The sequence below is a fragment of the Alosa sapidissima genome, chromosome 17 (assembly GCF_018492685.1).
Source record: "Alosa sapidissima isolate fAloSap1 chromosome 17, fAloSap1.pri, whole genome shotgun sequence".
NCBI lineage: Eukaryota > Metazoa > Chordata > Actinopteri > Clupeiformes > Clupeidae > Alosa > Alosa sapidissima.
The window spans coordinates 8951854-8967699 of record NC_055973.1 but is presented as its reverse complement, the minus strand read 5'-3'; the positions used below and the strand labels follow the sequence as shown (position 1 = coordinate 8967699).

The window sequence follows — 15846 nt, the reverse complement described above, 5'->3', positions numbered from 1 at the left end:
TTTAGGTGTATTATTCTGTCATGTTGGGAATAGCTAACCAAGTACAGTGTTTCCTCTACGTTTATTTCAGCATGGCGGCCCGCCACGGTTTAATTAATACCACCACGGTATCAGAATCAGGGCAGACGCACAATAGTTGCAGTTGCTTTTTAAATAATCCTGCCGACGTATCCTCCCCTCCTGGCTGCCGCTCACATTGCAATTTAACAATAAGTAGCCTAAAACTAGTCAGAGGTTATTATGGCCTGTCCAGTTTCACTTCACATATTATATATTGTATTGATGTAGCCTATTTAAAACATTAACTTTCTTCTCAGTGTTTCCTCTTCATTTAGCGGTGACACTGCTTCAGAATTAGGGGAGATGCAAAATATTGTCCGGAAGCATAGTAGGCTAAATGCCCTCCGCTGGCTGCTGAAAATTGCAGTTTAACAATAAACAGTATTGCTAATCCGAGGTACCTGTCTAGTTTTATTCCATAAATATATTGTTTTTATAGACGTTAGTGGCATGCGCTATCAAGCGCTATGTGCTACGCATGTTTGTCAACATTGCAAAAACTACAATTTTCGCAGAACTTGGTGGAAAGGTGTAGCACAGGCTAAGGAGAACTCTTTTCTTCCATTGAACCCATTCAACGTGGGCTGTTAAAAAAAATCTAGCGGAAACACTGAAGTACTTCAGTGAAATCTTCACAACATCTTTGTTGTTTTCATTGCCAATCAAAAACTGGTGGAGTGGGAATGTGTTTCAGAATTTTATTTGAATTTGCAATTAGGCACTTTACATACTGTGTGTACTGTATTATGATGTCCCACTCTCAGTGCCACATGTTTTCAAGAGTAGTTATCTAACTTATACAAGGTGTTTCCAGAAAAATCTGCAATTCTGGTTTACAGGAACTACAATTTCAATCATAACCGTGAAACTGATATTAGCAGCATTAAGCAGTAAAACGCAGAAAATCGCAAAGAAGACATTATATAAATATGGGGGTCTATTAGGCCTCACCTACAAGAAATTCAAATGTTAACGTAAATAAATCATGACATGTAGCTTCACATACATAATAATGAAAAAGTAAAACGGCAACATGCTACAGCGGGGAAAATAAGTATTGAACACGTCAAACAATTTTTCAGTAAGTATACTTCCAGTGTGGCTATTCGTATGAATTTTTCACCGGACATTAGTATTAACTTAGGTAATCCACACATATATAAAAATCCAAACATTAATGTCTAATAGTAGAGTTATGAGTAAAAAAGTGGAATGTAGTTAGAGAAATTATCCCTCCTATCTATGCAAATTGATATAAGCTGGGTTAGTACATACTGGTAGGCTATAAAAAGGTTTTTGTTACCAAGGTGTCACACAAGAAACATTTCATGATGGGTAAAAGAAAAGAGCTCTCCCAAGACCTTTGCAACCTTATTGTTGCAAAACATATCAATGGGACTGGTTACAGATGCACTTCAAAACTTCAGAATCATCCAGCGAGCAGTACTGTAGCCATTATCTGCAAGTGGAAGGAACATCACTGCGTCATCAGCTGGCCATGCACAGGATCTCCTTGCAAGATTTCTGACCAGGAAAACAGAAGGATAGTCAGAAGAGTAGCCCAAGAGCCAAGGACCACTCGTAAAAAGCTCCAGAAAGACTTGGAGGCAGCAGGTACAATTGTTACAGAGAAAATCATAGGTAATGCACTCCACCGCCATGTCCTCTATGCACGCTCATTCCTCATGACTTTATTGCTGAAGAAAAACATGTCAAAGCTCGTTGAAAGTTTGCTACACAACATTTGGACAATCCTATGAAATACTGAGAGAATGTATTCTGGTCAGGCAAGAGCAAAATTGAACTTTTCAGATGTCATACTACACACCATGTTTGGAGGAGAAATGGCACTGTGCATCACACTAAAAATACCCTACCAACAGTGAGGTTTGGAGGTGGTGGCATCATGGTGTGTCTGTTTTTCATCTCATGGTACTAGCAGACTTAATACAGTTGAAGGAATGATGAATGGAGTCATTTTGTTCTGGGAGAATCTTTACATCCACCAGGATGATGAGGATGAGACATGGCTAGACCTTCCAGCAGGACAATGATCCAAACCATTCAGCAAAGGAAGTTCTCAATTGGTTTCAGAGAAAGGAAATCAAGGCCCTGACTTCAATCCAATTGAACAGTTTTGGAAGTTAACTAAAGATCAAGATTCACAAGATGGACCCCTGGAATCTTCAATATTAACTATCTGTTTAAAATATGGACTATCTGTTTAAAAGAACTCACACCAGAATACTGTGACTGATTAGTTTCGTCATACAGGAAATGCCTAGAAGCTGTCATTATGAATAAAGGCTTTTCCACAAAGTATTCAAGAAATTTTAGCAGGTGTGTTCAATACTTTTTTCCTGTGGCATTCCACTTTATTACACATAATTCTACCTATGGACTTTAATGTTTGGAATTTTTTATATGGGTGGATTATCTGAGTTAATACTAATGTCTGGTGAAAATTGCATGCAACTAGCCTCATTGGAAGTATACTTATTGAAAAAAATGTTGACGTGTTCAATACTTATTTTCCCCGCTGTATATTTCCCAAAGTATCCAAAACAATATTTTGGAGGTTTTAATATGGATTGTTTTCATCTACAATGATAACATCTCTGATTTTCTGCTCAGCTCAGCACTCCCTTACAAAAAAAGGAATTCCTTGCAATTTATATGAATTGATATGCAATTCATATGCATACAGTATTTTTGACATGAATAAATTGCATTGCAACTACATTGTATTGCACTTTAAGGTAGAACTGCAGTATTTTGGACATGAAACTGCATAGTAGTAGAACATAGTGCTACATTAGCCTACATATTATATTAGTGGCCTACTACAGTTACCGTACTTCGAAGAAACTGCAGTAGGCTATAACAGGTGTTTTGTCCCTGTCCCATAACTGCAGTTAGTCCACCTCTTCAGTAGAGTGGCCTCAGCAGCCACGAGTGTCCGTTTTGGAAAGAGCCTCAATACGCGCGCGCCATCTGTCGTCTTCAAGTGAAACTGCTACTATGGTCCGACTAATAATGGTCTTGGGAGATGTGGTTACACAGGCCTTTGGACCAACCACTTGCAATGCAGTCTACCTGTGACTCGTCATACTATTACAATAGGGTATAGGTTAGTCACAAATCATAGCCTAGGCCTATGTAGTAGCCTAAGTCTCATCCGAATGACACAGAAACCGTTTCAGCCAAATTATTTTCTGATAGGCATAAAGAACCCACAAACTAGTAGCCTAGGCTAAATAAAATAGGCAATCTATTTTTTTTGTCAGTCTATAGCCTAAACAGAACGACTATAGCAACACGTTCAGCGCATATGAACCTATAAACAAACGTCGACAGATGCTTTTTCTTTTTTATTGAGGCTAGTTACTGTTTAACATCCCCACCCAACTTTCAGTTTGTTTAGTAAATCGATCTAATGACAGGCCCCTCACGCCCGCAAATGTGTGGCTGAATGAATTGTAAGCGACATATTTGCGACACTGAATCTATTGCAGGCTACAGCGCGGACTCGGGAAGAACTGAATTATTCTTAAACTGCCGGATTCATGCACATAGGCCGCAAGAAAGGTAGGTCCGTCATTCATATTCGAACGAGACTGTGGTGCACAATCAGGTCGTTGCTATAGACAGTTTAACAAAACTGAAACATGACGACTGGCACATAACTAAGACGATAGCCTAGTTCAGTACCGGTGGACAGTTCATTCTTCTTCACAATGTGAACCCTGGTTATGTTGCATCACGTGATTGTAGGTTACTGTTGTCAAAACGGGGATTCACATTACCTCGTCTTTAGGTTGTTTGGTCGCAAAAGCTAGACTTCCTGGTTTAAATCCATAATATCTCTATCTTTTCTCGAAACTGTTTGTGCTCTTAATGTTTTAAAATTAAGTAGTCTAGTCCAGTCTAAATGTTTATGTGAGGCCAAATTGAATTATATCAGTCAATTAATGTTTAGTTTTATTGCCTAGATAACAACAGATACTATCACATTCTGTGAAGTATATTTCAATAGTAGGCCTATATTTCAAGATAGGCCTACTATGTAATTTAATATGCCATTAGCCTATTTCCCAACGTTTTAGCATATTGTGAGTGTGTAGCCTATGTTAATTTATCCGCATTTGTAGGCTATGATTGTTTACTGATCTAGCTTATTCCAATGTGGCTATACTGTATGGCTATGAGTTCTGTGTTATTCTTAGAAAATGGTCCTTGCTCATCTCATTTAGAAAAGGTATAGCTACAGCAGGGATCTCTTAAAGGAAAGGATATTGAGAGTAGGTGTGTGGCTTATGAACTTTCACTCTATTGGATACTATTGTTTTATTTCCTGTCTGTTTATTGAGCAATCAAAGCAAAATAAATGAAAATACAAACAAACGAGCAAAATACACTTATTAAATACTGAAATATCTCCGCACAAAGCCTCCACACATAGTGTAGTCTATTGGACTTGACCGCCTCTGTAACTGACTTCTTACAGTGCTCAGCGACCAAGTCAACTGGTTGTTTTTTTCCAGGTCTGTTTCCTTTAACCTACAAAGCAATACAGGGGAACATGACTTCATCTTTTATGGCCGTATGGTAACATGCTGTGGATGCACACTAGCTACCCACACACTTCCTCATCCAGAGCTCTGACCCTGGCATGTTAATCTCAGTGTCTAGTGAAGGGTAAAACTATGGTTTGCTTTTTTAAATGATGGTATTTTTTACTGTACTGTTCGGAGGGAATCCAAAACTAAATCTGTGTTTTGTGTAGTGCTATTTTGTGCATTCTATCAAGGCTTTTTTTTACTGTAAAAATGTTATACTGAGAAATATTTTCTTAGTAGACATTTTATGATATTTGATTATATTTTATGATATTAGCATCATTCTTCATAATCCATGTTACACAGCAGACACACCATGGATTTAGCTGTATGTAACTTGCTAGCACTTTATTGTACAAATCTTCAATTAATGTAATTGACACATATAACTTTTTATGAAGTAACAGTACATTTTTCCAACCTGTGATACCTATGTTATGACTCAATCATACGCCAGTGTATAAAACCTAGTTGTTGGCCTAGTTAAAGGAATGCCCTAAAATGGTTTGAAACGTTAAAGGTATAGTCAGCGGTTATTTTGCCATTTCACAAAAGGTTGTTAATATTCAAACTTAACAGCCAATAAAATCACAGTTTCATGCTCCTGAAGCACCATCTTGGTTGGCTGAGACTGTTTTTGGCATATGTTTACAAAGGGTGACAATATGATACGATCATGATATTTAGGTCACAATGCAATATTATTGGGATTCTTTACCTTTTATGATACAGAAAGCCTTGTGATTTGATTCTGTGATATATTGTAATTTATTTCTACCACAGTTTTTTATAGCCATCTTGGTGGTAAAATTGTCTCATATTGACAAATACTGAAATGGACTCATACTTACTTTTCAATTTACGATGTGACACAAGAAACAAGAGTCACACGCCATATTGTGGACTTCAGAAGCAATATTATGAGAATAGATAAATGCTAACAGCTAGGAATGCTATGAGAAATTAACGGAAATCTGCCTGGCATTAAAGGCATAATGAGCAAACGGTCTGGTAATTTGGATGTATCACTTTTACAACAAGCACAAACATTAATGAAACACATTACCCTATGCTATTCAAGAATGCCGAAACACAGAAACCCCAGAAACACTGCCACCCTTTGTAAACAGTGATCTTAATGATTCTTCACGTTTACCCAAAACCTCTCTGGCTAGTTTATGTGTAGTTTTGCCAAATATTTAATGGTGTCAATCAGACATAGGGTAGAACTGGGTAAATGGAGCTATTTAAATTTTTCATCATTCTAATGTGTCAAAGAGGTTTTGTTTTGTAACCTTCACAAACAAAAATTCAAATTCTACAACTTCTGTAGCCAACAACTTATGAGGGTATGGGATAAGATTAGCCTAGGTGTGGGGTAAGTTGGGCCAAAACAAAGAATTCAGGTAAAACATTTTTATTTTCTTAAAACAATCATTTAATTTCTACAAACAGTAACAAACACTTAACTGAGCATTTGGCAAATAGATTCAACTGAAATCTTGCCAAGACAGGTTTAGGCCTATACAATTTTTTGTTGCCTGTTTACCTTTGAATTTGCCCATTTAATTCACTTAAATAAGTCAGACTAATTTGCAGCCTAGTCTCTTTAGTGCTTAGTAACACTAAGGAACCATATAGAATGAGGTCACAAAATCAAGGCAAAGTTAATCTTCTTACAGATGCAATACAAGAACTAGTTAGCCCTCACATCATAGCTTAAAAGTAAACCAGTTGAGGTGTAATGCATCTGAAGATTGTTCTATTCCCATTTTCTTTAAATCACCCTAATTCTGGACATGAATAGAATCCACTTAGAGAGCAAAAAAATTATAGGCCTAGTTTTACACACATTTTTTTACCACATTTGCCACATGCCGTACCTTTCCACAGATTGTAAATAATGACTCCCTCTTCCTTAAAATGCTGTCACATGATAAAATTTGTTTATGTGGCTAATCTTACCCATACGCTCAACTTACCCCATTCTCCCCACAAGTAAATCTTTCACTAATGGCTCAACAATTAGATATGTGATCAGATTGTTCTGATCAATTTGGATAAGCACAGATAAAGTTGTGTTAGCCCTCAACGTAAGCAGCAGGTAAAGCTCCTCCTTGCTTGTCCAGGATGACAAATCAGCAGCAGTCAGTGCGAGATAGAGAGATGTGCAACCTCAGGTTACCTCATGCGTGCTAAACTCCAGGGCCCTGTTGGGTAAAAGGGCTTTGCAGAGACAGTTGGGCAGGTATGAAGTATCCTCCAACACCTCTCTCTAAATCCCTGCTGGACATGGAGGTGGCCAATTACTCCGAGGGTCTGGATCCCACCTACAGCACCCTTGGGTTTGAGAATGCAGACGTCCTTTATGAAGGGGGTGAGTGGTAGGCATTTGAGCTCATTGACACAGACAGGGATACTAGCCATTTGTCTGTCTGGTGGCTGCCCACATCCGTAACCAGCACTAATGGTTAATTAGTCAAAGTGTTACTGGGCACATAGGGCGATGGCCATTAGATTTGAATGCAAAGTGACAGTTCTGACTGAGGGTTAAGGAATGTAGAGCGAGTGTAGATGGAACTTTACAGATCTGTATTTGTATGACAGGTGTTTATGTCTTCCATGAAGCATAACGTATCCTTTCCTTGGTGGTAGTTTACTGTTCTGGCCACTTAAAAATTCAGTGTGGACAGAAAAATGTGGTTGCTGTTGCTGAAGGAGAAAACAAAGTTTTAAAAGGCTGTTGACTGAATGAAGATATTTTGTCTTCAAGTCTGCCTGGATCTTTTCAGGAATGGTTGAATAATTCCTTTCCATATTACCTGCCATCAAGCCCAAGCAGCTAATGATTAGCTAAAATTCGAGAGTTGCCATTTAACTTTGCTCAAAATATAACTGGGGTTCCTTTAGGCTTTCATAGTATCCCATTAAAAAAAACGTGTCAGGTGCCAGTTAGCCATGCCATCAGTTAAAAAGCTTAATTATAAAATGTGTGGATTTTCTCATAGTGGTGTAGAAAATGACTTAGTACTTTCTTTGTCATTGTGATTACACAAATCTTGGTGTAAAATGCAGAGCCTGTGGTTTCTCTTTGGGACAGATTGGCCTTGTTATCTTTACTGTGCAGTGCACTGGCATCCCTTGTGATAGAGAGGAGTCATAAAATAACATGAATAAAGAACTATTCAAAGGGCACGCATAGGTTACCGCCATTTCTAATCAGGCTGCTCTCAGAAAGTTTGGCTGAACACAACACATTACTTCTGTCAGATATTGAATGCAAACTAAGGCTTGTGTATGCCAATTGTTCTGCTGTTGGTGTTTGTCGAACTTGGAGATAACACGTTACAGGTCTTGGACAGTGATAAACAAAGAGAAACCAATGTGAGGCCTCTTTAGATTGAAGATGTATTAGCTGCAGGACTATAGATGACCTGAGATCATTGTTTTAAGATTCTGCCTTCAACTGTTCAACTGTTCAACTGTTTCAAATGACTTTGTCAATCTCTGGAGATTCACATTTTCATTTTGATTCTCCCTTGCCAGCAAACCCTAAAAAATATAACACAAAGAATTGAATTAAGCAGAGCAGTAACAACTCACAGTGATGCAATTATTCAAGAAAAGGAAAACAGAGTCTTGTGCATCTCATTTATAAAAAATGCGAGTGCAGATTAAGTTATGGATTATGCTGAATCATAAAGAGGTTGCACTCCACACGTATTAATAGCAAAATAGCAACCACAATGCCAGTCTCCATTGAATATGTGTCTTGAAGATAAAAACATACAATGGATAATCCTGATTAAGTCTGTCCTACATAACAAGGAGATTTCAATCAGACTGCACATAAAAAGGGAGAAGTCCCCTGTTGCAGTTCTTTTGTTGAAATGTTATGATTTTGAATGCACAAAGGAATGATTGATTTCTCCCGCCGCTGTACCCTAACAGAGGGGTGCCAGTTCCTGATTACACAAGAGGGCCTGCTTTGGTGGAGACCCTTTGTTCACATATGCAGAACTCCCTCATTGAAATCTTCAGCTACCCAATTAGCTCCATACTTATTGAAAGACAGCCCAGTTTGATAGACATCTACCTAAGCCTCTCTGCGGTTCGTCCATGCATCTTTCAGGTTGATACGCTGAACTGGGCTAACCGCTAGGATGCTGAGACTGGATGGTGTTGATAAGACTCGGAGTGGACACTTAGAGACACACTCGGCCTCATGGGATGTCATATATGTGTGTGTTTTCTGTGTCTGTCCCCCCCCCCCCCCCCCCCCCCCCAACAGACATCATGCCGGCCGAACCCAACATGAACCAGGGGGATAATGGCATGAACTCCAACTGTGCCATCTGCGGGGACAAAGCCACTGGCAAACACTACGGCGCTTCCAGCTGTGACGGCTGCAAGGGCTTCTTCAGACGGAGCATACGCAAGAGCCACGTCTATTCTTGCAGGTTAGAGCCACCCGCATCCACAAAGAGCATGGGGCCCATATCAGCATATCACCATCCGGCTCACGCAAGACACACAAACACACAAGTTGCTGTCCGCCCAAAATACATTTTAAACATTTACTAATATAAACAGTGCAGTATAAGCACAATGGCAGGTCAAAGACATTTCTCACACGTACTTAACAGGTTCTGATAAGCAGAAGGGTGTGTCACTTTTCAAGCACAGGGATTCCAGGTTTTAATACTAGCCGTCAACTCAATGGCTTCTGCAAACACACACTGATCTATGGTGGGGATTTCCTTTTGCCTTCGCAGGTTCAATCGCCAATGTGTAGTCGACAAAGACAAAAGGAATCAGTGTCGGTTTTGCCGTCTCCACAAATGCTTTAGAGCTGGAATGAAGAAAGAAGGTAATTTGAACTCATCCAGTAATTTTTTACACACTTGTGCCTCATACACAAATAAGAGATTGCAAACTGAGTTAGTGTGCCGTAAGTATAGAGAAGGGAATTATCAGGTACACATACAGTGGTTTGTTCAGGGAGAGAAAGAGAGGGAGATAGAGGGAAGGGTGAAAGAGTGAGAGAGCCACGCTCAGGACCTGAAATGGTAAGCAGCCATAAACGAGGCATTGATTACACAAGGAATGTGCTGTTTATTGGAAGGATAACCTTGGCAGTGCAGTTTATGATGGGCGATCATGTGCTTTCTCCTTCACCCGCCCAGCGAACATGTTGTTCTGGGTTGTGATCGGTTAAAGTTTTACCTTTTGCTCCACTCTTTGGTTTCAACCAGCCCTCATCAGGTTTTCCCAGTCTCAAAAGTAAAAATGAAAACAACTAAGTTGGTCCTTTTTCCTGAATAGAAATAAAGAAGGGGGGGGGGGGGTGGTTTAGCCTGTAACCTTTTTAAAAAAAGGGCATATACTGCTGAAATTAGTATGCAAATAAGCATGAAAAGCCTTGTTTCTTGAGGGATGTCATTACATTTTTAATCAGCTGATAGCTAATATCTCCTCATCAAGATGCCAGACACAGGCTTCTCATATCACCAATGAACAACTGTCTGTCTATTAGATTCAGATCCCTGTCCTGGGGGAGAACAAGCCTACTTCTCTGTCAATTAACTGAAACAGCTAATCAGTTATAATCTTTGGCCGTGATTAGCTGTCTAATCAGTTAGATTTTGTGTGTGTGTGTGTGTGTGTGTGTGTGTGTGTGTGTGTGTGTGTGTGTGTGTGTGTGTGTGTGTGTGTGTGTGTGTTTTGCAGCGGTACAAAATGAAAGGGATCGTATCAGCTCAAGAAGAAACCTACAGGAAACCAGTGACCTGCCCCCTATCACCTTACTTGCACAGGCAGAGTCCCTATCACAACAGGTAAGTAAGGTAGCAGCTGGGTTCCCACACATTCAACACACAGCATGGCAAAGAAGACAAAATAAAAACACACAAGGTGACAGGACACATATACACGCAGGCAGACAAAAAGATTTCTGCCAAAGTTTGACACATGCTGTAAACATGCAAATTAATCAGGCATTGCAGACACACACACACACACACACACACACACACACACACACACATACCCATACACACAGAGAGAGAGAAAATGTATGGTTGCAATGTTTATGATTATGCAAATCAAAGAGAAACTCTTCTGATTAGATTGTGCTTACTTGTTCCATGAGGAAAATCTTTTTAGATGAGGAAATATTTTTTTTTAACTGGATTTACAGGATTTATGATTGACACTGATTACTCTTTTGAGTGTATTTGTGTGCACAAAACATATTATTGGTGCTGAGTGATGGCAGCCATGATTCACATTAGGATTTTTTTTTGGTTTATCAAGTCCTGTAATGTCTCTGTTCATGTTCATCGTTAGTTAATTTTATAAATGTCTCTAATAATCTGCATGGGTACTTAAGCTTTGGAGAGTTTACTGTGAAGGAGCCAATAAGCTGTGAAATAGACTAATACATGACTCTCTGACTGAGGCTTTGACTACGAGTTCATATCAGCGTTCTGTCTGTTTCTTTGAAGATCAACGCCATCAACCCCACAGTGCCCCCTGATGTCTCAGAGACGAAATCAGCTACCATAGCTGACGTCTGTGAGTCCATGAAACAACAGCTGCTCGTTCTGGTAGAATGGGCTAAATACATTCCGGCTTTCAGTGAATTGCCACTTGATGACCAGGTAATGGACACTGTAAAACCAAATAGCGAACATTAATGGGAAAAGGGCTTGCTTTAACTTTGAGTTACATGTTATTTGGATAGTCCATTTTAGAGACTCTGTAAACAACTATATCTACCTATCTACTAGAATTAATGCTCACCTAATGGTGAACTTAGCCAGACAATAATATGTTTCTAACCTTGACCCCCAACCCACATTTATTTACTAAAATAATTGACTATTGAAATGAAGTAAACTTTTTAGAATATCTAGTTACTCACTCACCTGATTTAACATACATTTGTTTGTCCCTAGTATATAAAAAGCTGTTAAAACTGAATTTTTTGTTGAAATTATGAATTACATATTGAGTTAGACTAACAGTGTCTATTTTCCTCCAGGTGAGTCTCCTAAGAGCGCACGCTGGAGAACACCTCTTACTTGGTGTGGCCAAGAGGTCAATGCCCTACAAAGACATCTTGCTTCTCGGTAAACACTGCCATCCCACATGATTAAAAAAAAAATACAACACGGCAATGTTATACATATAAATGGCCTGTGAAACATTTACTTTTGAAATGTATGTATGAAGATTTCTTTTCTGTCCCAGACCTTGGTTTTCTTATGGATACTATCCACCCCCAGGTAATGGTTGTGTAATCCACCGGAACTGTCCTGAGGCAGAGATCAATCGAGTCGCCAACCGTGTCCTGGACGAATTAGTCTTACCCTTCCAAGATATCCAGATCGATGACAATGAATATGCAGCCTTAAAAGCTATCGTTTTCTTTGACCCCGGTAACTGTTTATTTTCCCCATCGGCTTGTCTAGCATTAACACACCCAAACACACAATTCTTCCTTCTTGATATCAACACATGCACCTCATGTTTTTTGTACTTGTTCAACATATTTTTTTTATGTGACCCTCTTCAGATGCCAAGAGCCTTCGAGACCCAGCCAAGATTAAAAATATGAGGTATCAGGTCCAGATGAGCTTGGAGGACTACATCAACGACCGGCAGTACGATTCGCGGGGCCGCTTTGGCGAGCTGCTGCTCCTGCTGCCCACCCTGCAGAGCATCACCTGGCAGATGATCGAGCAGCTGCAGTTCATCAAGCTCTTCGGCCTGGCCAAGATTGACAACCTGCTGCAGGAAATGCTGCTTGGAGGTGGGTGTGAGACACAGTGGAGATGTGCTATTGGTGTACTGCAAAAATCTGATTATTAAGACTGTATAGTATACTGATGCCAAATATCCATATGAGTCCATATCATGTCTTCATGATGAGTCCATCATCAAGTAGCATCATACTCTGTCGAAAGGCAATGAGTACTTATCAGATGTTGTTATCCAAAATGACATGTATTGAAAGAGAATAGAACCCAGATCATAAGAATGGCAGGTGACACAGTGCTAACTGCTACTCTAACATGTAAAGGTGCTCATCTTGTACTATGTAAAGGTGCTCATCTTGTACTGTGTATGTTTGACCAGCTGACCTGTCGTCCCCAGGGATAACCACAGAGCAGCCCCACCTGCTTCCCCCTGGCCATCCCCAGCTTGCTCAGGACCCTCATACTGGCCACACTCTTGTCATCAGCTCCATCCCAGCTTCTGTGCATATACAGCAGATCGGTATGCATAGGGTTGTCATGTTTGTTTTGTTTTCTTTGTTTACTTGTTCTGTTTTGTTGTTATTCTTATGAGGTCTATTGTAACATCTAGCCAGGAACTACAGATGAAAATGAGCCTTTCTGGCTTACTCTTGTATTTACAGTAATTTGCATTAATGTGCAGTATCCCTTGTAAACAAACAAACAAACCAACAAGAGCAGTGGTGGTGATACATAGAACTCTGGGGGGTTAGCTTTTGAACAGTACTGAGAGTTAGTTTGTTGCTGAGTATATTATTGCTCAACAGCAATGAACACTGTCGTGGTCTTGAATTTTTGGATGGTAATTCCGATACCACCTGTTTATAACCCTAGACAGGACTAATTAGAAAGGCCTTTAGTCAACATGTCTTCCAATCCACACACACACACACACACACACACACACACACACACACACAGGCCTACATAGAGTTAAGGGATTTGCTTATCTGCAGGTAGTAAGTTGTAGCTTAGTGCAGTTGGTTGATGGCAATCAGTACATTGGGTATATTCTGATAAAGCACGATTTAAACTTTTTTGTGTGTTTAAGGTAGGCTATGATTTGTATGGTGCATCCAATGTTGTAAGAGTATTTTTAAGAGTATTTGTAAATTCAGCTTTAAATGAATTCTGTGAGTTAGTGCAGGTGTTTACATTTGTGCATTTAATGTCGACATGGAACTAACTGCTTTAGTTTCTTTTTTCTTATTTCCAATCATATATTCAAAGATATTATGAATGAAGACACTAGGAAAGTAATGCAAGTGACATTGTAGTCAAATACATACTGTTACCTCCACCAAGAAGGTTATGGTTGTGTTTTTTTGTTGTTGTCGGTCTATAAGCAGGATTATGCAAAAATACAAAAACAAACAAAAAGCAGCGACTGGCCCAATTTCCATGAAATTTGAATGAATGAACCAATTGAATTTTGGACTGAATTTGTATTAGGGGTGGATCCATAATTTTTATTTCAGTTGTGCTAATACTGCGAGATACGTCATTTTGCCTTAGCCGAGGAGGTCTGCCCTCTTAGTGTATACATACAGAGATAGCAGTGGCATCTCACATAGATTTTGTCCCAGATCTGATCCTAGCTATACCTGACTTAGCACCATACTTTTCATCTTAGAAAGTGGTCCTGATGAGCTCTACAGTTTAAGGACACCACTTGTTCTTGCACTCTGAAAGCAGCTTTTTCCTTAATATTTTTTTATTATTAGTCTTATGTAGAGGGTATTGTTATCTTGTGTGTGTGCGTGCGTGTGTGTGTGTGTGTGTGTGTGTTAGTGGGTTCAATTGTATCTACATCAGAATCCAGATGCAGGATTTTCTTTGAAACTTTTTAAAAGTCACTCTTTCATACAAACCTGATAACTTCTTCTTGGCTGTAATACCATGTTAAACCACTACCACTGTCTTTCCCTATAGCTTCTCCAGAGACCCCCATCCCCTCTCCTCAACAGCTGCCCAACCAGGAGATGTACAAAGCAGCATCTAGTCCCACCACCATTCTACTCCCTGCCACGGACCAGATGAACAGACAATCCCCAGATCCTCCTCTCTGAAGCCTCTTTGTGCCTTTTTAGAAAACTAACGTTATAGATATCTGAATGTTATATTTTTAAATGTGAAAATTTTAGAGGATCATTTTTATTTCCATTATGCCTCTACTTCATGCCTATATGAATAAATTTGTTAATTTAGTAACATGCGGTGGGGTTGTTTGTTGTTACTGGTGATGTAGCATTTGTTTTGTATGACCATACTCAATGTTTCTAGGTGTTGTAACTGTTAAGACATGATAACTGTATGTAATTTTGGCTAGATGTCATTCAAAAAGTAAATTGTGAGTCCTTCTGTTTTTCACATAAATTCTCTGACATTTGTCACTGTTGATTAGTTTAGTTTAATAACATATTTTTATAAGTTGTAAAGAAGAAGTCAGGTAATTTATTTAGTAAATATTATTGAAATTCTGAACAATTTTCGAAAACTAAATGCTTTGTACATTTGCAAGCGTATGAATAAAAGGTAGCCTACACTATGTCAAAGACCAAATGATTATTTCTGTTCATGCATCTATTGCATGGCCTACACATGTGTAATTTTGAAAGTAGGCTATAGCTATAAGTAATAATGCTCATGTGCAATCAATGTAGCTTTTGTGCAGACTATCTGTTGAACATTTTGCAGGGCCATAGCGGAATGGGGAGGGGGTTTCTCTGTTAGAATCTGTCCAAATTGACAAAAATCTTCAAATATGTGGGAAAGAGTGAGATGTGTGCGCGAGAAGGACATGGGTGGTGTGATGGTCTGTCAAACTTTGGAGCATTGCGTGCAGGCCATAGTCCCTAACGTCATCGTTGGCGGCTTTAGCTAGTTTGTTTGTGAGTAAGCTAGTCTATTTGAATTGACTGATGATGAGTCACTTTTGCTTTTTACAAATGAGGATGACAAGATGAAGCTGACACTAGCCTATGTCAATCTGACAAAAGTGGATAGAATGAAAAAGGTGAGAAAAAGCAGCCATATTGACCTAGCCTTTTTCTACTTGGCTAATTCGGTAAAATATATAGGCCTAAACAAGACTGACAAAAAAGTTGAAACACCTTTAGCAGTGTCTGCAGTTTGAGAAAAATTAATTTGTGTCATAGGCCTACAGTTTATTGTTTTAACATATTTCCTGCGGTGAGTCTAACACCGTTAAAATGTTTCACTTTTCAGGCAGCAGGTCAAGCCAGGACAGGTTCTGTGTAGCCAGAAGTTTCTAGAAGGACCTCCATGTCTTCATCACAAAGAGGGGTAAGCTTGATGACAGTGAGACTGTGTTTTAACTCTGTATCTGTAGACTATATTATGTC

At 39.3% G+C, this 15846-nt stretch overlaps 1 protein-coding gene across 3 annotated transcripts; it reads left to right on the top strand.

Annotated features, from left to right (window-relative positions):
* Positions 1-3507: 3507 nt before the first annotated feature.
* On the top strand, positions 3508-14861 carry hnf4g (hepatocyte nuclear factor 4, gamma). 3 transcript variants are annotated; one of them, XM_042068702.1, is made up of 10 exons: positions 3508-3648; positions 8971-9139; positions 9455-9549; positions 10410-10516; positions 11186-11341; positions 11725-11812; positions 11969-12121; positions 12259-12495; positions 12822-12962; positions 14414-14861. In XM_042068702.1, the coding sequence occupies exons 1-10, from the start codon at positions 3627-3629 to the stop codon at positions 14548-14550; spliced, it is 1305 nt and encodes a 434-aa protein (XP_041924636.1). In that variant the 5' UTR covers positions 3508-3626; the 3' UTR covers positions 14551-14861. The 3 variants fall into 3 exon arrangements, with proteins under 3 accessions (XP_041924636.1, XP_041924634.1, XP_041924635.1); XM_042068700.1 differs by lacking the exon at positions 3508-3648 and adding an exon at positions 6815-7056; XM_042068701.1 differs by lacking the exon at positions 3508-3648 and adding an exon at positions 6823-7056 and having other exon boundaries at positions 12840-12962.
* Positions 14862-15846: the final 985 nt, after the last annotated feature.